The 27,921-nt window shown below is 38.9% G+C and overlaps 1 protein-coding gene across 2 annotated transcripts in view; it reads right to left on the bottom strand.

Annotated features, from left to right (window-relative positions):
* STK17B (serine/threonine kinase 17b) overlaps window positions 1-15,337 on the bottom strand; it is a 38,466-nt gene extending 23,129 nt beyond the window's left edge. Inside the window, exons 1-2 of one of the 2 annotated variants that reach the window (XM_064286871.1) lie at window positions 15,093-15,337; window positions 805-970 (exon numbers count right to left, since the gene is read on the bottom strand). In XM_064286871.1, coding sequence (XP_064142941.1) covers window positions 805-926 — 122 coding nt within the window. In that variant the 5' untranslated portion in view covers window positions 927-970; window positions 15,093-15,337. The remainder of the gene's footprint in view (window positions 1-804; window positions 971-15,092) is intronic. The other variant, XM_003406159.4, reaches the window with a different exon arrangement.
* Window positions 15,338-27,921: the final 12,584 nt, after the last annotated feature.

Below are 27,921 nucleotides of genomic sequence, written 5' to 3'. Positions count from 1 at the left end.
AAACTGGAAATATAAACTGACAGGCATCTTCCAACACTTCATTAAGTACCTCTAATTTAAAGCTTAAAAGATATGGATTACATAATTAAATTAATTTGGTACATCTTTTGCAATTTTCATATATATTAAAATAGCAGCCCTAAAAAGCCTCAACATTGGGTTACTCCTTGGCCTCAAAGAATTTACATCTTGGTTAAGCCAAAACAGATTAGTATTTGCATAGGGTTTAACATATAAAACATGCATTTTTATGATACTATCAAATTTTTGCTTTCCCTGTAGGAAAAAAGAGGAGAATCTCCCTATTTCTTTTTTTTAACCCAGTGCACTATACTTTTTTTTTTTTTTTACTCTACTAGGAACTTTAAAAATTGTCATTTAGTAAAAACTTATCTAGCGCTATGTTAAAATCTAGCGCTTTAGAAATAGCACTAAGAGATACAATAACTTAACTGAAGTCAGACACAGTTAGTTCATGCTACCTCTTGCCAATCACGGCCTCAAATAAAAACCTGACTTCTTATCACGGGCTCTGAAGCTAGGTGGGATGTATGACATAAGCTCACTAAAACATCCACAAATGTGATTTTCAAGTCAGTTAAGACTAAGCCTAAAAAAAAAAGAAAAAAAAATTTTTTTTAAGACTAGATGCTGTCAAATAACAACAGAGATGATTTTTTCTTTCTAATCACTGTTAAATAATGATCCAAACTGAGTTCTACAGTAAAAAAAACAGTACCAACTGTCAAATCAGAAAGCCAAAATCTGAATTTAAACAGCATACAAATCATAGAGTTTCCTTACCTGCCTAGCTCTTTGGATGTAAGTGTATAAAAGTTATTGAAGTTTTCCAATTTTATTGGCGTTTGAGGAGTCGTAGTTAGCATGCCAGAGATACTTCGGCAATCAAACCTTCTCCTCGACATGTTAGGTGGCTCCCAGCTATTCTTCTTTGGTCACTTATTTTTACCTTTTGAGAAAAAGAAGACAGAGGATATAACTTAAATATAATTAAGAAAAAAAGATGATGTTCTCTCAGACAGGATATGCATTAGATTATTATACATCTCCAAATATGGCTATAAGATAAAAAAAAAACCACCAAAAAAAAAGAAAATGCACATCCCACCCACAAGGACAATAACAAAGATCACACAAAAACTTGTATCATCTCTGTGGTACCTGAACAAAGTTACTGACCTCATTTCAGAATAAAACTACTAAAAATTGTAGAGCCCCCCAAATTCTTTAAAAAAAAAAAAGTTATAATAAAACTACAATACACGCAATCATTTCATCTCATTTTAAAACTCATTCTTTTGAAGTTCCCCTTTAACATAACAAGAAACCACAAGTCATTGATTTTAAGTTTGATTTCACATGGTCAAACAAAACTGAAAGCTAGCCTTTGGTGGTGAATTCACATATTACAAGTTATATTACTGGCATCTGAATGACTACAAGAAATAGAATTTGTTTCACAGACTGACTATATTTCAACAGTCCATTCAGAAACTGTCATAGGTCTTAGAGTTTCTTTCCTTTGGGTACAACCTAGCACAGAGCCTGCTGTGCATCAAGAGTGCAGTAATTTTGTTGGGTAAATGATTGACTATACATAAAGTCTTATTCCAGAGTTCTAATCTACGTCTGGAACTAATATTTATCTGGAACTTTGTGATATTTATGTACGTTCAGTTTCAAAACTACTATTTCATGTCAACTAAATTCATACAATAATGGCAGGCTATATATTTCAAAATACTTGACTTTCTGCTATGCCTACTTAATAACTAAAAGGTCAGAAGTTTGAATCCACTAGCCGCTCCTTGGAAACCCTATGGGGCAGTTCTACTTTGTCCTATAGGGCTGCTATGAGTTGCAATCGACTCCACGGCAACCGGTTTGGTGTTTTTGCTTAACAAAAGGCTGATATTCTTCTTCTAGTACCTTCCTATAATAACTCCTAGGCTTTTGTTCCTTCTCTGCCACATTTTTCCTCCCCTTATTTCCTACTTGACATGTACTATTCTTTATCTTCCTAAATTCAAATACCAACTATACTCAACTTACGAAATAAGCAATGTGATTAGAGTTCAGTTTTCAGTTCCTATATTTCTCTCTCTTCTTAGTTCCATTCTCAAACCAGCAGATTTTTTTTTTTTTCTCTAAATCTCTTGGTCTTCGGGAAAATGAAGCCCTTATTAGTCTTGGAGTATATCACTTAGTAGTCTAAGAGTAGCAGTGTAGGATTCTGAAAAGAACATTTGGGGTAATCACTCCAGCTATGAGAACTTAACTAAATTATTTAACTTTGCTAAGTTTCGACTTAGTACTTTCAAAAAGAAAATATCTCAGATATATAGGAAAGGATGCAAATGCCATAAAAAACATTTACTCTTTCAAATTTTACCACTTTGCCATATTCATTTAAAAAAAATAAGCCAAACATCATAGACACAGTTGAAGTTGGTCTCTTCTTCCCATCCCATTTACATCCCCAACAGCACTGTGTGGGAGGGTTTATTGGTCCATTTTCGTGCCAACACTTGGCTCCATTCAGATTTTTAATTTTTCTATTCTAATGGGGTAAAGGCGAAACGGAATTTTATTGTGATTTACTTTGCATTTCCTTGATTGTTAATGAGGAAAGCTTCAATTCTGCTGCATTTAAAGAATAGATAATGACTCTACCTTGCAGAGTTCTAAGGATTAAAAATTAAAATATAATGAACTCACATAGAATGATACATGGTTAGTGGCAGGGCAATCATGATTATTCACTAAATAAATACTGTTAATATTCTACTTAAAGATGTTCTCTATGTAGTCCCCTGCCACTGCCGAGTAGCTGTGATCTCCCTATTTTCACAAAGGAAACATCTCTCACCCCAAGTTAACCCACTGCCGTGGAGTCGATTCCAACTCATAGTGACCCTATAGGACAGACTAGAACTGCCCCATAGGATTTCCAAGGCTGTGCATCTTTAAGTAAGCAGACTGCCACATCTTTCTCCCACAAAATGACTAGTGGGTTTGAACCACCGACCTTTCGGTTAACAGTCAAGTGCTAAACCATTGTGCAACCAGGGCTCCTCTTCACCTGAAGTTAGTGTCAACTAAACTCTTAAAATTGTGTCTTTTGATTTTGTTTTAGCTATTTGTTTATTTTCTCAGTTCTGATGGCACTCAATTTTATTGGTCACACATTCTCCTCTGAGAAATCAACAGGGGACCAATTCCTATACCCAATCAATCTCCTTTCAGATCATCTTTGACTTTTAGAGTTTTATATCTAAATTAAAACATCTATGAATACGCATGCTTCTGATCACATTTATATTATATACTATAAACAGAAAAAAGGGTGACACTGTACCATGGATACAAGTGGCTAGAATTCCAACACTGTTCATCAACTGTTGTTGTTAGGTGCCGTCAAGTTGGTTCCAACTCCTAGCAACCCCACGTACAAGAGAACAAAATGCTGCCTAGTCCTGTGCCACCCTTCATTCATAAACTATATCCTAGTTCTACTACAGTACTTATGAATTGATTACTTTTTAGCTGATACACACGTCTTAAACCAAGCCAAACCCACTGCTGTCAAGCAGATTCCAACTCATAGGGATGCTAAAGGACAGAGGAGAACTGCCCCAGAGGGTTTCCAACGCTGTAAATCTTTATGGAAGCAGACTGCCACATCTTTCTCTCATGGAGAGGCTGGTGTGTTTGAACCGACGACCCTTCGGTTAGCAGCCGAGTGCTTTCCCCACTGTGCCACCAGGGCTCCTTTAAACATCTTAGAATCAAGAGCTATGTTTGTTCACCAGTCTGACTTTAGGAAACATGAGAAGTTGTATATCAACTAATTAAAGAGTAACAAGGACATGCCAAATTCAATCACAGAGCCAGAGTGTGAAGGCTCTTGATTCTAAGATGTTTAACTCCTCTAGATTCTAGATTCTAAGGTGTTTACTTAAGATAAGTATTTTTGGGTATGTATTTATGAGTAACTATTTTCTGCTCTCAATTTTCAAAAGAGTCAATATGGGTCTTGGATATAGTCAAAGATTTATGGTAAATGAAGCATGATTTATAACAGTGAAAAAAAAATTAACTCGTTGAATGAATAAACCCCAAAGTCCAGCAAAAGGGAAATGATTAAAGACAACTATAGAATATTATGCTTTCAATAAAAAGTGTGCTTTCAAAGACTATATTTCAACACATATACTGTTAAGTGAAAAAAGGAAGACAAAACTTTACATTATTATAATTGTGGGAGAAATATAAAAGCAAATAGAAGTCTGGAAAACTGGAAAATTTTAACAGTGATTATCTTGGGGTGATGTTATTATGGGCAAAATTTACATTCCTGAGTTTAAATTATGTATCTACACTAAGCAGGTAACTTAACTGTCAGTTTGTCATACTGTGGTGGCTTGTGTGTTGCTGTGATGCTGGAACCTACACCAATAGTATTTCAAATATCAGCAGGGTCACCTATGGCGTACAGGTTTCAGTGAAGAGTCCAGACAAAGACTAGAAAGAAGGACCTGATGACCTACTTCTAAAAAAACTGGCCAATGAAAACCTTATGAATAGCAGCAAACACTGTCTGATACAGCCCCAGAAGATAAGCCCCTCAGGCTGGAAGGCACTCAAAAGACAACTGGGGAAGAGCTGTCTCTGCAAAGTAGAGCGGACCTTAATTACACGGATGGAGTAGAGCTTTTGGGACCTTCATTTGCTGATGTGGCATGACTCAAAATGAGAAGAAACAGCTGCAAACATCCATTAATAATCAGAACATGGAATGTTCAACACACGAATCTATGAAAATTAGGACTCGTCAAAAATGAAACTGAACGCTTGAAGACAGATATCCTAGGCATTAGTGAGCTAAAATGGACTGGTATTGCCACTTTGAATCAGACAATCATATGGTGTACTATGCTGGGAAAGACAAACTGAAAAGGAACAGTGTAGCATTCATTGTCAAAAAGAACATTTCAAGATCTATCTGAAAGTACAACACTGTCAGTGACAGGATAATATCCATATGCCCACAAGGAAGACCAGTTAATATGACCATTATTCAAATTTAGACACCAGTTGAAGATTTTTCCCAACTTCTGCAGTCTGAAATTGAGCAAACATGCAATCAAGATGCATAGATAATTACTGGTGATTGGAATACAAAACTTGGAAACAAGGAAAAGGGACCAGTAGTTGGAAAACATGGCCTTGTTGATAGAAACAACACTGGAGATTGCATGATAGAATTTTGCAAGACCGAAGACCTATTGGAAATACCTTTCTTTCGACCACATAAACAGTGACTATACATTTGGACCTCACCAGATGGAATACACAGGAATCAAATTAAATACATCTATAGAAAGAGACAATGGAGAAGCTCAACATCAGCAGTCACAACAAGGCCAGGGGCCAACTGAGGAAGAGACCCTCAATTGCTCATATGCAAGGTCAAGTTAAGGCTGATGAAAATTAAAACAAGTCCATGAGAGCCTAAGTATGATCTTGAGTTTATCCCACCTGAATTTCGAGATCATCTCCAGAACAAATTTGATGCAATGAACACTAATGATCGAAGACCAGAAAGTCGTGGGATGACATCAAAGACATCATACATAAGAAAGAAAAAGGTCATTAAAAAGACAGGAAAGAAAGAAAAGACCAAAATGGATGTCAGAAGAGACTCTGAAACTTGCTCTTGAACATAGAGAAGCTAAAGGGAATGAAAGAAATGATGAAGTGAAAGAGCTGAACAGAAAATTTCATAGGGTGGCTCAAGAAGATTAAGTATTATAATGAAATGTGCAAAGACCTGGAATTAGAAAACCAAAAGGGAAGAACATACTCAGCATTTCTCAAGCCAAAAGAACTGAAGAAAAAATTCAAGCCTCAAGGCACAATACCGAAGGATTCTACGGGCAAAATATGGATCTCTAATATTTTAAAATATGGAAGAGATGCATCTTTGTGCACATTCCAAAGAAAGATGATAGAACAAGAATGCATATATTATCAAACAATATCATTCATATCACACGCAAGTAAAATTTTGCTGAAGATAATTCAAAAATGGTTGCAGCAGTACATTGACAGGGAACTGACTGAAATTCAAGCTGGATTCAGAAAAGGACATGGAACGAGGGATACCATTGCTGATATCAGATGGATCTTAGCTAAAAGCAGAGAATACCAGAAAAATGTTTACCTGTATTTTACTGACTATGCAAAGGCATTTGACTGTGTGGATCATAGCAAATTATGGATAACACTGTGAAGAACGGGAATAACAGAATGCTTAATTGTGCTAATAAGGAACCCGTACATAGACCAAGAGGCAGTCATTTGAAAAGAACAAGGGGATATTGTGTGGTTTAAAGTCAGGAAAGGTGTGCATCAGGGTTGTATCCTTTCACCATACTTATTCAATCTGTATGCTGAGCAAACAATCTGAGAAGATGGACTATGTGAAGAAGAACATGGCACCAGGATTGGAGGAAAACTCATTAACAATCTGCAATATGTAGATAACACAACATTGATTGTTGAAAGCAAAGATGACTTGAAGCACTTACTGATGAAGATCAAAGACTACAGCCCTCTGTATGGACTACACCTCAACATAAAGAAAACAGAAGTCCTCACCACTAGACCAATAAGCAACATCATGTTAAACAGAGAAAATACTGAAGTTGTCAAGGATTTCACTTTACTTGGCTCCATAATCAACATCCACGGAAGCAGTAGTCAAGAAATCAAACAACGTATTGTATTGGGCAAATCTGCTGCAAAAGATCTCTTTAAAGTGTTAAAAAGCAAAGATGTCACTTTGAGGACTAAGGTATACCTGACCGAAGCCGTGGTATTTCCAATCCCCTCACTGGCATGCAAAAGATGGACAATGAATAAGAATGATCAATGAAGAATTATGGTGTTGGTTAAGAATACTGAATATACCACGGACTGCCAGAAGAACAAACAAGTCTGTCTTAGAAAAAGTATAGCCAGGATGCTCCTTAGAAGTAAGGATGGCGAGACTTGGTTTCACTTACTTGGGACACGTTATTAGGAGGGATCAGTCCCTGGAGAAGGACATAATGATTGGTAAACTAGAGGGTCATTGAAAAAGAAGACCCTCCATGAGATGGTTTGACACAGTGTCTGCAGCAATGGGCTCAAGCATAACAACAATTGTGAGAACGGCTCAGAACCAGGCAGTGTTTCGTTCTGCTGTTCACAGGGTTGCTATGAGTTGGAAGTGACTCAATGGCACCTAACAGCAACAACGACAATTTTAATAATTGACAAAAATAAATGTCTTTGGGTAAAAAAGACAGCAGTGAATATGTGACTAGTCCTTAAATGCAGAAATGTGCCCATCTGCCATGGCAAAATGTATCTGTTTACTTGGTGTTTACCTGGCCTGAAGTTGACGAGTCATTATTGTTCAGGTTTTAAAAGTCCTCAGTGTTGTCTCTGCATTTATGTAGAGTTGATGTGTTCTTTATCCAAGTCATAAGTGAGTTATATAGAGATCATATAAGCATTTAGAGTAAATACTAAGCTAGGATTAATGCCTTGTTTATTATTGCATAGAAAAAAATTCATGTATCAAATTCTGAATCAATAAATCATTTATCAAATTCTGAATCAAATAAATAAATTCTACATAATGAATAGCAATTTGAAAACTTTTAAGCTGTATATCTTTTTTATGTGTATCACCCGCGCAAATCTAAAGTTACTCTGGGATCCTTCCAAAAAATCTAAAATGTGTTATCCAAACATACTGATGAAAATTAAATTAGGACACGCTTATTTTTAAGTTTTATTAGGACAAAGAGCTTAGATTACAAAAAATTGCAATGAATAATGATAATTAAACAGAACTTTATTAACCAGTCTGCTAATAATATTTCCTAATACTGGGCATTGTTATGTGTACATTTTTATCAAAAGAAATTCTGTAACACTCACATGTACTGTTGGTCATCACAATAGATGAGTATGACACAGGTATCTGTATGAATAAGGAGCCCTGGTGGCACAACGTTTAAGCACTCAGCTGCTTACCAAAAGGTTGGTGGTTGTAACTGAACCAGACCTCTGTGAGAGAAAAGACCTGTGATCTGCTCCCATAGAGATTACAGCCAAGAAAACCCTATGGGGCAGTTCGGCTCTGTCACATGGGGTCACTATGATCAAAAATGATTTGACGGCACCTAACAACAACATTTCAATGATTATAGATGTGGATGAAAACAGCGCTGGGCAACCAGCAGTTTTGTTTTGTTTTTACTATACATTAATACTGTGGCTCTGAATATGTTGGAACACAAGCTATGTCTCAGAAAAAGAGAAAACATATTTCTGACAACTGAACCCTAAGCTCATCTACTTATTGCTAAAATACCAATGTTACAAGCTGCTTTAGGCATCCATATAGTATTTCTTAGCTTGATTTTCCTTGTATTTACTACATTTGAACCAGTTGTCACAGCCTACGTATTTTTCCATTTTCTCTCCTTTGACCACTTTTGCATACTCAGTGGAGAATCAATGTCACCTTTGTGCACAAGCCCATTCACAAACATCTGGTTACCCTTTATATAAAATTTAATCCCTGGGTACATGAAAGTTATCAACTAGTGCTCCGTCTTTCCTTCTTTCATCTTCCTAAATGCCCCCCAAAACACCCTTCAATTCCAACAAACCATCCTCAGACCTTACCTTGTCTGCTACCATAACTCATAAGGAACCCTGGTGGCACAACTGGGTAAGTGCTCTGGCTGCTAATTGAAAGGCTGGCAGATCGAACTCACCCAGCCGCTCCCACAGGAGTAAGACCTGGCAGTCTGCTTCCATAAGGTTACAGACAAGAAAACCCTATGGCGCAGTTCTACTCTGTCACATGGGGTCACTATGAGTTGAAATCGACTCGACAGCACATACCAACTTGAGGGCACCTCGCAACAATACCGTAACTCATACACCTATAACTGATTTAAGTTACCAATCTCTCATTCCATTTGAGATCCATTTTATACACTTTTCAGGCTATACTGGTGAAAACAAAAAAAAGATTTTAACCTAGTAGATGAACTCATGTCTGTGAGGGGGTACACAATTACAAACACAGTTAAGCACATGGAACAATTAAGAGGGTAATAGAAAGCATAAGACAAACTTTTTAATTATGCAGTACCTCAAAGAATAATGGCATCTCAAACTTATTTTCAGAGATCTTTTTTTTCATTAACTCCCATTATAACAATTACAATAAGAATTCAGATATGCATCAAGAAAGGAAGGAATAGAAGGAATTATTAGGCTTGATCTGGGCCTTGCCTCACTTAAAGGAAGAAAGCAAATGTGATATGATCAAAAGTAAGACAAATACACAAAGCAGTCCCTGTATTCCTCTAAATAGCTCTATTTAAAAAGTATTCATGACACCTGGAGCAAAGGAGAATGAAGAATACCAAAGACACTAGGTAATTATGAGCCCAGGAAACAGAAAGGGCCACATAAATCAGAGACTACATCAGCTTGAGACTAGAAGAACTAGATGGTGCCTGGCTACAACCCAGACTGCCCTGACAGAGAACACAACAGAGAATCCCTGAGGGAGCAGGAGAACAGTGGGATGCAGACCTCAAATTCTCGTAGAAAGACCAGACTTAATGGTCTGACTGAGATGAGAGGCCCCCGGAGGTCATGGTCCCCAGACATTCTTTTAGCCCAAGACTGGAACCCACACCCAAAGCCAACTGTTCAGGCAGGGATTCGACTGGACAACAATACAGAAAATGATACTGGTGATGAGTAAGCTTCTTGGCTCAAGTTGACACATGAGACTATGTGGGCAGCTCCTGTCTGGAGGGGAGATGAGAAGGCAGAGAGGGACGGGAAATGGCTGAATGGACATGGGGAATACAGGGTGCAGAGGAGGAGCGTGCTGTCTCATTACGGGGAAAGCAACTAAGAGTACATAGCAAGGTGTATATAAATTTTTGTATGAGAAACTGACTTGATTTTTAAACTTTTACTTAAAGCACATTTTTTTTAAACTGTAAAAAAACTGTATTCATCATGATATTCATTTCAAACTTATCAAATTAGGAAGTTTTATAAAAATAGAATATGTAAGATAGAATAAATGAAAAAGTCTAGAGAATTTTCTGCTTTCAGTCCTTCATTAGCTCGCCAGAACCTACAAGCCAAAGTCTTTAGCATAACACACAAAGGCCTCTCAAGCCCAGTACTCACCAGCTTCATTTCCTGCAACATTCATATCTCATATTTTGTCTCTACATCTTTCTTTATTCTCTGCCTGGAACATCCTTTCTACCTTTCCTTAAATGGCCAACTCTTCTCATGCATCTTTCCTATCTTAATGCAGAATGTCAGCTTCCTCAGAAGCATTGCTTAAAACACACAGATTAGTCTAAACGCCTCTTCTTTATGCTTCAAATAACAGGACCCTTGGCATATCTCTTTACCTTAACCTGTAACATGTTAGATGGCAATTATGTTTAGTATCTACAGGGCAAAGATTTACTTTTGTGCCAAAGTTCCCAGCATGGTGAATATGTGATGAACTGAATTATTATAACTAGTTGCCTATGAGTTGATTTCAACTCATGATGATAGCATTAGTTAATTAAATAACGTAACTGGAGTACCTGGGTGATGCAAACGGCTAATGTGCTTGGCTGCTCATTGAAAGTTGAAGGTTCAAGTCCACCCAGGGGTGCCTGAGAAGAAAGGCCTAGCAATCTACTTTCGAAAAATCAGCCATTGAAAATCCTGTGGAGTACAGTTCTACTCAGACACACACAGGCTCACCATGAAGTGAAATTCACTCGACAGCACTGGTTCTGAATCATTTTAATTATAAAATATAGCAAAAAGAATTTTTAAGTATGTCTCATGACTTCAAGGGGTTAGTAGAACCTGAGAGATCCACCTGGTAATTATAATACTGGAACTTCAAATGCAGCCAGTCTCTACCTAAACAAAGGAAGGAATATTTTAAATTGCTATTAGAGAATTTTAGTCCTGAACAGAGTAGTCACAAAGTCCACAAACATGGATAAAATTATTTTATCATTTATTGTAATATAATGCCAATAGACCATTTATTTTGTATGTAGCTATCTTTCCAGACTAGGTGGCCTCCTGTTTTTATATAAATACCTATATTCAGCTAAGAGCATCGATATTTTAAGAACTACCTCAATCAGGACATTCAGATGCTTGTTCTAACAAGGATTGATTACTCTAGGTCTTCATGAAGTAAATTCAAAAGGCAATGGAAAGCAAAGCAACAAGATCACAGGGAAACAATTCCTTCTTTCTACACAGGCATTCATTAGAAGCCCTAGTGGCACAACAGTTAAGCTTTCAGTTGCTAAGCAAACCCACCCAGCCCCTCTGTGTGAGAAAGACCTGGTAATCTGCTCCCATAAAGATTTCAGTCTAGAAAACCCTGTGGGGCAGTTCTACTCTGTTATATGAGTCAAAAATCGATTCGACAGCACCCAACAACAATGACACATAGCTGTTTTCCCTAGGGAAGCAGAGGAATTGGAGGCTTATTTATCCAGTATCTATCAAAAGTAAAGGAAGAGCTTTCTGCTGCTGTGGCAGAAGGACCATTGTTAATTAGTCATTGATTAGAAGTAAGGTATTTTTATTGGCATAGGGAGCAGGATGATGATGACTTTCAATGTTTCAAGGAAGAGATTATGTTCCTTATATGCATTCTACTACTACAGGTTTGTGCATTTAAAAAGAAAAAAAATTTTTTTTGACTAGAATTTATAATTCAAACATTTAATCCTTTGAAAATCACAAAAGGAAGCCAGCTAACAGACTCTTGTCCAACCAGTCTAGTATATAGTATCCAAGGGCTGAAGTCCCACACAACAACCCCAGGCTCGAGTTTGTGCCAAGACAGTAAGGCCAAGAGCCCTTTCTACCTTCAGAACAAGAATTAAACCCTATAATTTCGAATCAGGATAGAAAAAAAAAAAATGTTGAAAAACGGAAATACAGTGAGCCAAGAAACACACAGTGCTTATCATTCATCGCATGGAAAATTAGGTTTCTGTTGTAAAATAAATCACTGTTTACTTAATAGCATTGCTGAAGTGCTGCTTATTCAGTAACCATACCACGCATAATGGAATCCGACCCTTTAAGGGTTAAAGAGGAAACTACCATATCACTACTACAATTATATTTTTTAAATGTTTGATGCATATGCCCTCTTTTGGGGAAGAAGTTGCAAGGTGTCATGGGTGAACCAAAATATACTGCATATCAATGTTAAAAGGAATTGACTACTTTACATGTTTAAAATGGCACTGAAATTCCAGGCAAAATTTAGTTAGAAAAAGGATAAATAAATCAAAGAAATAAAAAATAATGAGAAAAAAAAACTTTAACAACATTTGCCTTGACAATCACAAAATTTATTACAATGCATTTAGATAAAAATATGTGCTTGGAATTTAATTTATAAAAAGTACACTTCTTATGTGAAATAGTCAAAGAAATATTCCTTGAAAATGATCTACCACAAGAGTCTAAGCTACTTAAAAATAAAATCACTGAATTTTTTATCAACATTGTGAAAAACTAAAGCAACACAAGTTTTCCCAAGTGTATATAAAATGACTGTTAATGTTTCTGACACAATAAATACGAAGTACAAAATACATAAAGTACAAAAAAATTCTTAAAATATCAAGAATCAATCAAAATCCTTTAAAGCTGTAAGTCTAGGAGCACTGTTCTACTTAGCTGCCAATTTTACACGCAGGAAACATGCATTAAAATATACTATACATGTAATTTTAAGAAAATTTAATGACTCAGTGAAAGTGTTAGCAACTGGTTTCCTGGGCTTTAAGTTAGCTCTTTAAGATTAAAACAGAAATTCTCTAACTTTATAACTATGAAACAGCTCCAATACAAAGCTTTTGAAATACGTTTAAATTTTCATTTAACACCAGTAAAACACTGTCAGTGCAAGTAAAGTTGTTTGATTAGAAATGTCTGCCATAAAATGCTTGTGTTCTCTTCAGATTTGTTATTCATGTGCTGACTTCAGATTTGCTATTCATGCACTGATGCAGTGATCAATTAGTCAAGTCTCAATTTTCCTAAAAACGAATTCTATCTTAATCAAATTGTAGCTCACTATTCAAGAGTCTCAAGAGAAACTGTAACCACTCTTTCTAGACACAGAAAGGCCTTCAAATTATTAGATATTTTACGTTTAAAACGTAAACAGTTTTATTAAGTAAATATACTTTTACTTCAATTTTAGATCCATATTTTTTAAAAATGTAAAATGTATATAACGTGTACCTCAAAATCAAAGCAGATAATAATACCTGCAACTAAAAATATTTTAATTTTTAAAAATCTTGAACATCTGCTCAGAGGACAAAGATTGAGGAGTGAAGATTGTTTAGAACTTTGGGCACTGCTTCTATGGACAAGCATTTTAAGAAATGCACAGCTCTGTGGGTATGCAGAAGACCCGGTGGTGCTGTGGGTAAAGTGCTCTGCTATTAACCAAAAGGTCGGCAGTTCAAACCCACCCAACCGGGAAAAAGATGTGGTGGTCTGCTTTTGTAAAGCTTTAGAGCTCCTACAGAGTCAATTCTATGGTAATGGGTTTTTGGTTTTTATGGGCATGGGTATACAAGCTTAATACTTATAAAACATTTTAAAAGTTGTTGAAAACTACTTCTGGACAGTCCACTACGAAATTGAAGAACGGTGTATTATTGAGAAAACAGGTCTATTGTCTTTTCCATTAATAAAATTGTGCTCCTGGCCCCAAAAGGGCTTTGCATTTGTAAAACGTCCGTTTGCATATGCTGCCACTGCCTAGTATTTTTACAGACAATCCTGTCTCAGGGCACACGTCCTCAAACACGTAAGAACGTAGAGGGGCCACACCTTACCAAACATCACTGCAAGGTTCGGCACCGCATTAGTACATTAAGTAGGCAAAACAATCAGTGAATGTGGCACGGAAACCCAGCATGTTTAGTATTATTGAAATTTGATCGGAATATATTTAGGCTTTTAAAATGTATTTTTTTAATTTAAATTTTAATTTACAGAATGATGTCAGAGTGCCTCTAGTCCCGTGTCAGAGAAAACAGGAAGAACTGACACCATCTACCAGCTGCCATGAAGCCTCTGTCAACCTTGTCTCTACTTACCCCTCTGCGGGAGTTTAAAAATAGTGTTTTCCCTAAAATAAAACAAACTGGGTAAATGTCAAAACCGTAACCATCAAGTAGCTGTACCGTTTGCGGGTGGCTCAAGTACATTAAATGGTTTACATGGCATCAAAATAAGATCAGATCGCTGAAAATCGCTGAAACAGCTGCAATTCGTCTTGTTCTCTATCCACACATCAAAAAAAAAAAAAAAAAAATGCTCACAGCAGTAATTGAAAATACCCCTCAAGATGAGGACACTTCCTCTAGGCGAAAGCCGGCGTGAACAGGACGCATCCACGAGTGCAGATGTGAACACGTCCTGTGCCCACACCACAGCTGTGAACTCGGGAGGGACGCGAAGGACCACGTCGAGGCGACGTGGACGGCACACGAGTGAGCGCGTCGCCAAGGGGCCTCCGCGGTGCGCTCGCGCACCCGGGAGAGCCGGGCGGCCAGGCCGACGGCGCGCACTCGCACAGGCTCCCCCAGCTGAGAAGGGTGTCGGGAGGACCGCGGTCCGCCCGCGCTGAACCCGAGGAAACCAGGCAGGCAGGACCCCAGCCCGAAAGCAGAGAGCGACGGGCAGCAGTCGGGACACCCGAGGGGCGGCAGAGTCCCAGCCTACATCCGCCAGACCCGGGGTCCCAGAGGGCCCGATCTACACGTACCCCCGGATCTCTCATCTGGGGCCCCTCACGTTCGGGGTCCCTGTACCGAGGGTGAAGGAAGCTGGTTCAGAGTTCGCAGCCCCGAGCCCACCCGCCAAGCCCAGCATGGCCGCGGACACGCGAGGACACTGACCGCTCCGGCTGCAGCAGGTCCTCTCGGGGCTGCCCCCTCCAAGGGGGCTCCCGTCCCGCCCCACGCCGGTGGCCACGACAGGACGTGCTCTCAAGCTCCAGCCGGGTAGTTCCGAGAGTGGCAGGACCCCCTTTTACTTTCCCAGACGACAGCCAACAGCTGTGACCTGGCCCCCAGTGAGTCGGCTCCGGGTGACGGCAGCACAGACGCTTACTGCAGCTTACAGTTGAGGTTTGAAAAGTGCAGCCGTGTCGCGGGGCCGTGCTGTTCGGCCGGCCCCGCCCCCTTGGCCGGGAGAGCCAATCAGAGCGTGCATGGAGTGTTGTGCTGTCACGTGAGGGCCTGGGTGGGGTGCCGGGCTGAGATGCGTGCTGCTGGGCGGGGCCCCAGGGGTGAGTGGGTGTGCCTCGCACCTGGCGGGAGCTTGGACCGGCTGCAAAGCAGGTGGGGCGCTAGAGTAATTGCAGGGAGGGAGGGCTGAGGCGACGCTGGGAGCTGTGCGCAGGGCAGGCACAGATTAGCCAGTAAGCAAGGTAAGCGCGTGTTTAGAGCACCAGCAAAACAGGGGCACCAGTTGTCCAAAGCAAAAGCTAAATGCCAAGCAGACAGGACATAAGAAAAAATGAACACACAACAATGATTCAAGGACTCGTTGTCCTTAGTATGTATGGAAGTAGATATTGTTCGGCAGCTTAACTGTGATGAAATCTTTGACGAATTTGTAAGAGCAAAGAATAGAAAAAAATGTTTCTAGTTATAACATGTTAGAGATGAAAGATCTATCTAAAAGTAAAATATAATTTGTTGTAACATTTGTTTTCTGATCATTAAATTTCCTTTTATGACACCTTTTCATTTGTTCATTTATAATTATAGCGCTTATTATAAAACAAGCATCAAAGTATGAGCCGTTTAAAGCAAAATTAATGAAAGTCAATTTTTCATTTTGGAAACTCAACAGAATTTTACATCGATTGTTGAAACAACTAAGTTCACTGACTCATTTTCTTTGTTGTAGAATATGTGGAATACTCTTTTTGTAGAAAATGTCATATATAGTGAAAATCTTAGTACCCCACAGCCACTAAAAAATCTGTAATCCAATTCATCTCATTCCTCTAAAATGCCATATGCCACTTTTATGTTCAACTGCTAATATTATAGTTACATTTAAAAAGAAGTTACATCATGGCTAGCTAAGAAACACACACACATACATATACACATTACGTATCTAGCTCACATATCCAGTTTGAATACGTGAGTAAACAGAGGAGAGAGCACCACAGATTATCAGTGTTTAGTGCCCTCACATGCCTTAATCTGACCCTGACTCAGGGCTATTACTCTAACTGGGTGCACTCCTCCTCACCTTTGGAGTGGTCAGGACAAAAACAAAAAACCACACCCGTTGCTGTCTAGTAGATTCCGACTCATAGTGACCTGATGGAACAGAGTAGAACTGCCCCATAAGGTTTCCAAGGAGTGGCTGGTGGATTTGAACTGCCTACCTTTTGGTTAGCAGCCAAACTCTTAACCACTGTGCCACCAGGACTCCCTGTAACTCTAACTGGGTGCACCCCTCCCTGCGTTCAGAATGGTCAGGCCAAAAGGCGTGCATATCCAGAGGCTGGGGAGAAGAAGAAGGAAAGTTTATCCCAGCTGCTTCTGACTCATTACCAAACTTTTGTGCCTACCAAGGACCTGTTTTCTGACTCTTCCTGGCCATCTTCCCCCTGATCTGAACATAACCCCCAAGTGGAGAGCTGTCCCAGTTAATACAACTTGGTAGACGTTTTTTGCAGTATCAAGAATGATTAGAGATTTATGGAGCCCAGGCTATAGGGCCAGTCCAGCACTAATGTGCGATCCAGCGAAGGTGTCCTTCCGAGGTATGGCTGACGACAATGCAGGAAGAGTCAGAATAGAGTGAATTGAAGATGAAAACATGTGCAAACTACTCAGGATCGGTTACCCCATGAATAGAATGAAGAAGTTAAAAGTTCTATACAAGACACAATTGTTTTTAATTATCTGGGATTGGTTGCAGAGTATATTAACGATAATTATAGAAAACTTTTTGAAAGAGATATTGGGAGGGAGATCGTCCTCTTGTTTTCAAAAAATGTTAACATTCAGTCAACATTTAAAGAGGTTTTCTTGTTCTATACCACTAAGGCAAGCAAATTCCCATCAAATCACCATTTTGCCCTCCCACACTATTTTTATTAACATAAATGCACTCAGCCATTTAATGAAGATGGTTTGTTGTTATCAATCCTAATGTGTTCACCTTGTAAGCCTTGTAATTTGAGGAATATTGCATCCATCTACCTGGTTTCTTGTTGATAACAATCGGATTGACTAAAGAAGCCTGAAGTTAGTATGGAAACCAAAAAAAAGGCAACACTGAAATTGAATTTTCAACTATCAGTATATAAGAGTCCACAAAGCAATGAGACTGGCTTCTCTAGAAAAGCAAAACCATATATGCTTTAATGGTTTTGCTCGATGGCACTGGGTTTTTCGGGATATGCGTATATACAGAGAGAGAGAGATTTATATGAAAGAAATGGCTCACATGGTTGCTTGGTTGTAGAGGCTGCAAAGTCCCCAGGCCTTGGGTCAGGTGTCAGGCTGGAGGCTTCTCCTGACTCATGTAGCTGATGAGCCCAAGATTGGCAGGTCAGATGACAGGCTACTGGCTCAAAGTCTAAGAACTGGGGGTCAGATAATAAGGAGCCAAGATCCAGATCAAGATCTGCTTTGATAGAAAGTCCATTTATATTGGAAACTCCCTTTCAACTGATTGGCATCTCATAGCAGATCTCAACATGAAAGTGATTACATTATATCAGATTTCATCATAGAAGTCATTACATCATTATGTAACTGCCAAACTACATCATAACTGCCAAATCACTGAGAATCATGGCTCAACCAAGTTGACACACAACCTTAACCATCACAGAGATTGTCCCATCTTTTAAGAATATGGGTACCACATTCCAGAGGTCCCAGCACAAGCACTAGAACCAGTAACCTCTAAGGGTCAAAGGATTGCATTATTGTGGTGTTTTTGTTTTTAAAAACTCTGGAGCTCATCAGTTCCAACATTTGATCAACCACCGACTCTTAGCAACCTTCTCACACTCAACCTGCCCTCTCTCTGTCACTAACCCAGTCCCATATCGCTTCACACCTAGATGCAGGCCTTTCCCTCTCCATCACTACTGTAAACCAATTCTTGCTGTCACAATTCCCCTACTTTAACTGACTAGCCTTCTAGGGGTTTTTTCATGTCTTGCATTTTCCTACCTCTGCCTTGGCTCCAGCTTTTCACCGTCCTTATCAGCAGCACGTGTGCCATGGATTGAATTATGTGTCCCCACCCCCGCCAAAATGTGAGTTATCAGCTTGGTTAGAGCATGATTCCCAGTATTGTGTGGTTGTCCTCCATTTTGTGATTATAATTTTATGTTGAGAAGATTAGTGATGGATTATAATACCACCCTTACTCAGGTCACCTCCCTGATCCAAGGTAAAGGGAGTTCCCCTGGGGTGTGGCCTGTACCACCTTTTATCTCTCAAGAGATAAAAAGGAAAGGGAAGCAAGCAGAGAGTTGGGGACCTCATACCACCAAGAAAGCAACATCCAGAGCAGAGCACGTCCTTTGGACCTGGGGTCCCTGGGCCTGAGAAGCTCCTTGACCATGGGAAGATTGAGGATGGATCCGACAGAGAAAGAAAGCCTTGCCCAGGACCTGATGCCTTGAATTTGCACTTTTAGCCTGCTCTACTGTAAGGAAGTAAATTTCTCTTTGTTAAAGCCATCCACTTGTGGTATTTCTGTTAGAGCAGCATTAGATAACTAATATAATGTGCTCATCAATTTCCAGCTTTAAGGTTACCGTTTCCAGAAATCTTTGCTGACTAACCCCTTTCTAACCTGTGTTATGCAGATAACACAACCTTGCTTGCTGAAAGTGAAGAGGACTTCAAGCACTTACTGATGAAGATCAAAGACCATAGCCTTCAGTATGGATCACGCCTCAACATAAAGAAAAAAAAATCCTGACAACTGGACCAATAAGCAACATCATGATAAATGGAGAAAAGACTGAAGTCCACAAGGATTTCATTTTACTTGGATACACAATCAACACCCATGGAAGCAGCGGTCAAGAAATCAAAAGACACATTGCATTGGGCAAATATGCTGCAAAAGATCTCTTTAAAGTGTTAAAGCAAAGATGACCTTGAAGACTAAGGTGCATCTGACCCAAGCCATGGTATTTTCAGTCGCATCATATGCATGCAAAAGCTGAACGATGAATAAGGAAGACTGAAGAAGAATTTACGCCATTGAATTGTGGTGTTGGTGCAGAATATTGAATATACCATGAATTTTCAAAAGAACGAACAAATCTGTATTGGAGGAAGTACAACCAGAATGCTCCTTAGAAGCAAGGATGGCGAGACTGCATCTTACATACTTTGGACATGTTGTCAGGAAGGATCAGTCCCTGGAGAGGTACATCATGCTTGGTAAAGTACAGCATGGACAGAAAAGAGAAGGATCCTCAGCAAAATGGATTGACACAGTGGCTGCAACAATGGGCTTAAGCATAGTAACAATTGTGAGCATGGCGCAGGACTGGGCAGTTTTTTGTTCTATGGTACATAGGGTCTGCATGAGTCAGAATTGACTCAACAGCACCAAACAACAACAACAACCCCTTTCTACTCCCAGCCTGATTGCCTGTTTGCACTATGCTCCTAAGTGTAAGGCTGACCTTGTTCAACATGGTTCTCCTATGCCCCTAAATAGGTTGTTGACCTTGTACCTGACGTTAGATTTGGCATCTATTATGGATTGAATTGTCCCTCAAAAATGTCTCTTGTAAATCCTAACCTCCATGACTGTGGTTATAATCCCACTGGGGAATGGGTTGTCTTTGTTAATGAAACAGGATTAGTGTAGGATGTGTCTTAAGTTAGTTGTCTTTTGAGATATAAAAGAGATTAAACAAGCAAGTGAAAGAAGCAGAGAAGGGGGAAGAGAGATGCCACGCCACATGAAGATCACCCAGGAGCAGAAGCTCAAAAGATACAAGCATCTTTTTCCAGAGCCGATGGAGAGAGAAAGCCTTCCCCTAGAGTCAGTGTTCTGAATTCGAACTCCTAGCCTCCTAAACTGTGAGAAAATAAATTTCGGTTTGTTAAAGCCACCCACTTGTACTATTTCTGTTACAGCAACACTAGATAACTAAGACAGCATCTAAGATTTGTTACACTATCCAAAGGGCATTCAGCTACACTTGTTTGGTCTCTCGCACTGTGGTTCAAGTAACAAGGAATTCCTGGTGCTGAGGAGGAAACTATATCATCTGTGGCTTTGCAGTAAAATTCAGGAGTCAGCACGTCTCTCCATCCCACCTCACCTACTTAAGGTCATTCATAGCCACGTCAGAGATGCGTGTTCTTATTCTAACAACCTTGAGTAGGAAATGGCCGTGTGACCTAATGGTCATCGTGCGATAATTGCCCCTGACAGCACAGTCTATTAAGCTTTTCCTTGAATGCCACATGCTCACCGGGGGGGTGGTCCTCCCCAATCACTCTAGGTGAGTCATTACATGTGACCAGAAGCAGTGGTCCTCCCTGATCACTCCAGGGGAATCACCACATGCTGACCAGGGATGATGAACCTACCTAATCACTCCAGGTGAGTTGCACATATGACCAGGGATGGTTGTCCTCTCTGATCATTTAATGTTATTCACCATATTCTATCCAGGGCAGCTGATCCTCCCTGAACTCATATTTACTCCCCATAGATGCAGAGAAGGAAGGTGGAGTGTTAGACAAAAAAACCCTCAAGCTCAAAATTTCTTCCATTAACACATGTGATTCTGAAGAAAACCTTACCAGTTGCTTTTTATGTCCAGACCCTATAGTTCAATCCATGTGGAAACAAGCACTACTACCCTGTCCACAACTGAATAAATCAGAAATTTGTAGCCAGGCTAAAGGTACAACAGCCTTCGAAGGGGCTTGGCTCAAACCTCCAGCCAATAGAGACACTCATATGGAGACAGGTTTGTCTGGAGGTAGAAAGCTGGTTACACTCAGCTTTCTACCCTCTGGAGGTAGAAACCTGGTTACACTCAGATGGAGGATGTCACAGTGCATTTACTCTTGATTCCTGTAGCACTTACCAGTTTTGGAAGAACTGGAAACCAGAAAGACTCTAGAAGACCTTATATCTCCTGGCTTTCTTGAAACAAACTCCAGTGGCAAAGGTAAAGTGTGCAAATCTTTGCTGATAACAGTTATGACTCGGACTGGTCTATGCATCTTCCTCAAAGGGTGACACAACTCTTTTTTCCAAAGCACCCACGGATAACTATGGTACAGACTGCCAATCAAGCCACTACATTTACGGAGTATAACCTTCCAAAGCTGTCCAAAAGAAATGCCATGCAAGCCACATACATAACTTTAAATATTCTAATAGTCAAATTAAAAAATGTAAAAATAGATTAAATTAATTTTAATGATATAGTTGATTTAACCCGATATATCCGAATTAGTGGCATTTCAACATGTAATCAATATAAAAATTATCAGTGGGATATCTTACATTCTTTTTTTTTCACATTGTCTTAAAACTGGTATTTTATTCTTATACCCATTGCCATTAAGTCGATTGGTATGTGTTAATTTGAATGCTAAATTTTCATTGGAAATACTTAATCTGTATTTAGATTTCACAAAATTTACAGTTAAAAAAACAGATCCATATGCCTAAGTTGTCTTAAACACGTTAATTTTTTTTCAGTAATTTAATACAGTATCAGTTTTTCATTTAATTCAGATAAAACAATATCCAGTCACAGTAGTCACATTTCAAGTGCTCAATAGTCACACTTGGCTGGCGTTGGGTAACACAGGTCTAAATGGTTAGAAATTCATCTTCTAGTTTCTTCTAAGCCTCAAATTGCTTAATGTAGTGCTGGAAATTTTGTAAATCTTGATAAATATATCATAGCATCAGAGCAGTTTGGGAATTGAAAAAACTCTTAGGGTTCCAATTGCCCAATTCCCTTGGTTTGGAAAGGAGGAAACCCAAAATAAAAGTTATGGGACTGGCCAAAGATCACACAACTAGTTGGTGGCAGACCTGAACGAGAATTTAAGTCTCCTGAGTCTACATCAGAGAAATACTTCAAGGGGTAAAAAAAAAAGCTCTTTAAATTTATTTGAATAATCACTTGAATGGTATGGGCAAAGGACAATATACCTTTGCCCGTATCAGTCAATCCTAGTTGAATTTGCATACATGATAAAAGACAGTGTTTCCTACACTGTTTAAGGTACCTCCTTCTCTAGGTGCTTTAATGTTTGTCCATCACCTCAGCCTGTCACTGCTTCCTCTCCCTGGAGCCACTTCACTGCACATCCATGCAGTCCCCCCCTTAACATCCGGCCACATTCTTCTGCTCACAGCTGTCCACCACAGTTTGTTTAAGGTTGTGCTTCAGAGAATAATTTAAATTTACAAACCAAAGTTTTTGGTAGAAACTGCAGCAAAGTTGTAGAACTGCTGTCCTCCAGCTATAAACACAACAGACCATGAGGCTCTGCCTCATAAGAAATTCTGTGTGTGTGTGGCAGGGTCGGGAGGTGGGTGGGGGGAGGGAGATGTATTGTGATTAACTGTGCGGCATCAGAAAGACCTGCATTCAAGTTCCTCTCCTGCCCATACGTAGTTGCGTGTACTTTGGGTAATCTCCAGTCTCCTCATCTATAAAATGGGGATAATAATAATATGCACCTCTGTGAGATATAAACAAAATAATGCACACAAAGCACAGTGTCTGACAACAGTAAGTGCTCAGTTTGTACTAGCTGTTAGTAATTTCCATTGGTCTTCAGGCTCCTTCAGGAGAAGGATTGCATCTGTCTGGTTCACCACTGTACCACGTGACTGGCAAATGCTTGAGACATAGTAGGTGCTGAGTAAACACTTATGATTTCCTTCAAATTGTGTGATTGATGATAAGAGGGATCACTTGGGTAAAAAAAAAAATGGTAAAGTCACTGGTAAGAAAAAAGGGAGAGGGACGTGGCTTCTTTCCCTTCAGAATCCACCTGGTGGAGGAACCCAGGTTCAAAATGAAGTTGTAAGAGTGGCAAATGGTGAAGTTCAGGGGCTGCATGCGATAAAGAAATTAGAGTCACTAGTGTTTAAAGGTGGGTAGTGTTTAAAGGGAGGTAGGTATCAAGTGGAACAAAGAAATAAATATAGGGTATAAAATTGTTATTTATTTGATTTGAGTAGATAAATGTCTATTGGCTCTCTCTTTTCAACAAATCCCCTCTGCTTTCATTTTCCTGAGAAACTTCCCCCGACCAACTGCATATACCATGAAGCATGACCTGGTGTCACATTACCCAGAGCACATGGCAGGTAAGAAATAGTAAAGCTTCCAGGAAACTTCACCTAGTGAGGCTTCTTACAACAGGTAGTAACAGGTCTAGGTAAGACAGAGCTAACTTTTAACCCCTATCGATTCTGTTATTACGAGCGATCTTTGCCTCAACTGGTTTAAGGTGACAGCAGGTATATTGAGAAGGTTGATCAACTCTACTAGTTGAGTCCTTTCATGGCATAAAAGTCATGGTGATGTGGGAAATGGTAACATTACCAGTTATCACAGTTTCCCTGACATTGAGAATATTCAAATCATGCTTGAGTCTTTTTACTAGTTAGACTTGCCTTTAAATTTATGGAACAGCGTGTCCTATCTTTATTTTTACAGAGCTGTTCAGAAGCTCTTTCAAAGTCATAGATGATGAGAGAGCAGTTCTGCAATTTACCTACTATGAGACCTTCAGCAGGTTAAAAAAATCTCGGTGCCTCTTTTTTTCATCTGTAAAAGGGAGATAATAATATACTTACTCCATAGGGTACATAGTAACAATAGGTCATGAATAATGACCCTGGCACTGTTCTAAATGCTACTTGTGTTAACTCGTTTAATCCTCACATACTCCTGTGAGTTAAAGTGCTATATTTTTTCTCCTTTAGAGATAAGAAAACTAAGGGACAGGGAGATTACAATAATTTTATGTATCTAAAACTATCCTAAAATTAGAAGTTTATTTTAAAAACCTAGTCTGCCATTGCTTAGATATTCAAATTTAGGGGACTGAAAAAAAAAATTTTTTTTTTTTTTTAATAGAATCAGAAATTAGAGCTGGAAATAATCTTTGAGATCAAAGGAGGGGACAAGGCTCAATGAATAACCAAATACAGTCCTGCCTTTTTTTTTTTTTTGCAGTCTTTTCAAACACCATCCTGTCAGTAATTTGATGTAGGCTCAACTCTGTCAACCTCTGAGCAAAATTTTTGAGTTTTAGATAAAAATACATGTAAAAGGATTGTAGAAAGAATCCAAGAATTGTGTGTTTCAATATAATATATACCATCTAATTCCAATCACAAAGTGAACCTCTCATCTAGCAGTTCTCCAACCCTGGTAAGGAGGCCCTAAGTCCTGTTCAGGGAGTCCCCAAGGTCAAAACAATTTTCATAGTAAAAAAAAAAAAAATTTTTTTTTTTTTTTACTAAGATGATATTTACCTTTTTCACTCTCCTTCTCTCACAAGTGTATTATAACAGACCAATGTAGCAACAGATATGAAAATCCAACTGCCTTTTATTAAACTGGAAATTAGCAAGATTTCAAAAACATGATACAATGCCATCCTTATTACTATTTTTTGTTTTGAAAATATAGCTATTTTTCATTAAAAAAATTGTTACATGTAATTGTTATTATTGTTAACATGTTATTGTTGTTTTAAATGAATTAATAATCGTTTTAATTTCTAATACTATAAATATTGATAGATATAACCTATATAAACTAAAACTTCTTTGAGATCCTTAGTAATTTTTATGAGTGTAAAAAGCTTGAGAACCAAAATGATTGAGAACTACCGCTATAATCATAGTGTCCAGTTAGCTCTTTCAGTATTGGGATATTCGTCACTTTATCTGGAAACCCTGGTGGCATAGTGGTTAAGTGCTACAGCTGCTAACCAAAAGGTCAGCAGTTTGAATCCACCAGGTGCTCCTTGGAAACTCTATGGGGCAGTTCTACTCCAGTGGGCTGCTATGAGCCCCTCCAGGGATTATAGAATTCCTCATCTTTTGAGTCTAGGGCAGTGAAAGTGCCAAATACTCACATTCCGAGGGTCCTTTGCAGCTAGGGCAGCAGCTGCCACATCCACTCACTTGAGCCTTTGAATCTGGAAGCAGCTAGGCTCTCTGAGAAGGAAGCTGCAGTAGCATAGTGATCAGGTCCTGGAAGGGGAAGTTCCAGCGGCACCTCCCCCATCCAGGACCAGTGGTTTCAACAGCACAAGCTGCGGAATAGAATTCCACATTTTGGCAGTAGTGGTGTCTTCACTGGAATAATCCAAGGATATGGCTTTGCATATTGTTCTTGGTTGTCTTATCCTGACCCTGATTCTCCAGCCTAAATCCTTTTTGATGAGCTTCTTGACATCTTTTAAATACATTCCTTTTCAGCTTCAATCATCCAGAGATGCTTAATTGCTTACATTTAAGAACTCTGACTGCGCCTGGCAAAAATTGGTTTCTTAGTTAACTTCTGTAGTTATATATCTTGGTCTCTTTTAACATTAGCTCTTCTGAAATTCAACAAATAAGCCATGGCTAATTCCAGAGACAGCAAAATCAATTTACCCTTTGTTTTATCTGCAACAGAAAGCAAACAACTATGTAAATAATGGAAATATTTAGCATTTTAAAAGATGCAAAAAAACAATGTTGGCATTCTTCTCTAGCTATAAAACTTTACCTAGACTTTTGAATTCTGGTCCAACTTTTAACCAGCAGAGTGTAAGATTTTTATTGTGTTACTTCCCAGGTATGCAATTTCTGCAAAACGGGCAAGAGGCTCTGAAGAGAATGACTGATGACGCCATGCCATGTGCTTAGATCATTATAAATCATTTCAAGTACCTCCAGCCACTCTGAGCCAATCAAAACAGAAACGCCCCAACACATTTGAGGGTATCTTGTTTTATGGAGTGATTAAGGAAGCCATGAAAAGCACACTAGATTTCAAATGTACCAAATTATCCAGAAAGGATTTTGGAACTGGTTCCTATTAGGTTACTTTTCATTATTATTTAATGTCATAAATGAAATATAATGCTTTTCTGTTTGAGCTTCTAGGGCTTGGAATGGTTCTGCCTTTTATAATTTTGTAAGCACATTTTAAAGGATTTTTATTCTAGCCACCTTCTTGCCAGACTTTAAACTGAGAAGTATATAGTCTAACCCTTCAGATTTCCCCATTTCATGCTAACACAAATTATTGAGGACTTAAATTAATTTTGACTAAAAAAAAAAGCATCTTCTTCTACAATTGAAAAACTACTTCAGATTAAGAATTCTTTGATATGGTGTTTTGGAATAATTTAGGGAAAATTATGAAGGAAGCAATTCACTGCTTTTTCCTTTCATCCTCTTTAATTGCTAAGGTTGGCATTTAGAGACCCTGAACCTGGATTGTGATATTCCCACAGTTAACTTCACTGAGGGAAGTTTCCTTATAGTAGAAGTCAAAAAAAAAAAAAAAAAAGCATAAACCAGCACACCCTACCATCAGAAAACAGGTTGAGAAAGTAAAAAACAGGCACATGTAGTGACCAGTTATGACCTATTTCTTGCAAGCCTAAACCAGAGTTGCATTTTTTTAAATATATGGGTTTTGAGCACTTTTACAGATGATTATCTTGGTACGCTTGAGAGAAGCTGCAGAGGCATAAAATCATTCGTTTTTTAGTTCTTCCTGTCTCCTACCCAGGGCTTTTTTCTTTTTTTCTACTTGCTAAGAACAGGAACTTTCCAAAATAAAGATCTGATCAGTTCTCATTACTTCAGTGAGCCTCATTCAGTTCCAATTTAGGCCAAAAACACGTTTACATTTGCCCAAATAAATTAAATAGATTACCAAAATAGGTTGATTTTGTATAGTTTTTAATTATCTTTTAATCTTCCAGTCCTTGAGTTCTTCTCACTATTATGCCTATCTCTGAGAAGGTTGTTCTTTTAAAGTAAAAATAGGCAGTACCTTTGAGACACTTTCCATTACTCATTGACCTAGAAAAATCCCCTTCTAGTAGCTCAATGCTGAGCAGGTCTAAAAAAGCTTCTAGGCCAGCCATGCATACTGAATGTGGCACAAGATATATTAATATTAATAGCACCTCAAGTCTGTATAGCATTTTAGAGTTAATACAGAGCTTTCATATATAATATTTTATCTGAGCCTCAACAACCCTGAGATTACTGTGAGCAAGTCTAGTGAGGGCTTCTAACCCCTGCTAAGAATTTATATTTCCATCCCAGATATACTAAATCAGAATCTACATTTTAACAAGATCCCAAGGTGATTCTTATGTATAACTTCTGGGAACTTGTTAGAAATGCAATGGTTTGAACCGAACAAACCGGTTCAAAGCCCTGAGGCTAGTATTAGCTCATTTTCCAGATGAGAAAAGAGACTCTGTTAAGAGATTTGCCTAACCAAGGTCAGAGTTCAGTCCAGAACTGGAGACAACAGACTCTTCTGGTCCAGCCCTAACAGAGGGCTATCCAGAGAGCAACATTTATCTGACCTACTTCCCCTCCCCCCTCCCATCCTCTCCTTTCCCTTCTCTCCCCCTCCCCTGCCACCCCTTCCCTCCGCTTTCCTCTCCTCCATTTTTTTTCTGAAATGTT

The sequence above is a fragment of the Loxodonta africana genome, chromosome 6 (assembly GCF_030014295.1).
Source record: "Loxodonta africana isolate mLoxAfr1 chromosome 6, mLoxAfr1.hap2, whole genome shotgun sequence".
In the NCBI taxonomy this organism is placed as follows: domain Eukaryota; kingdom Metazoa; phylum Chordata; class Mammalia; order Proboscidea; family Elephantidae; genus Loxodonta; species Loxodonta africana.
The sequence above is the reverse complement of the archived record's forward strand: the minus strand, read 5'-3'. Positions and strand labels throughout refer to the sequence as shown.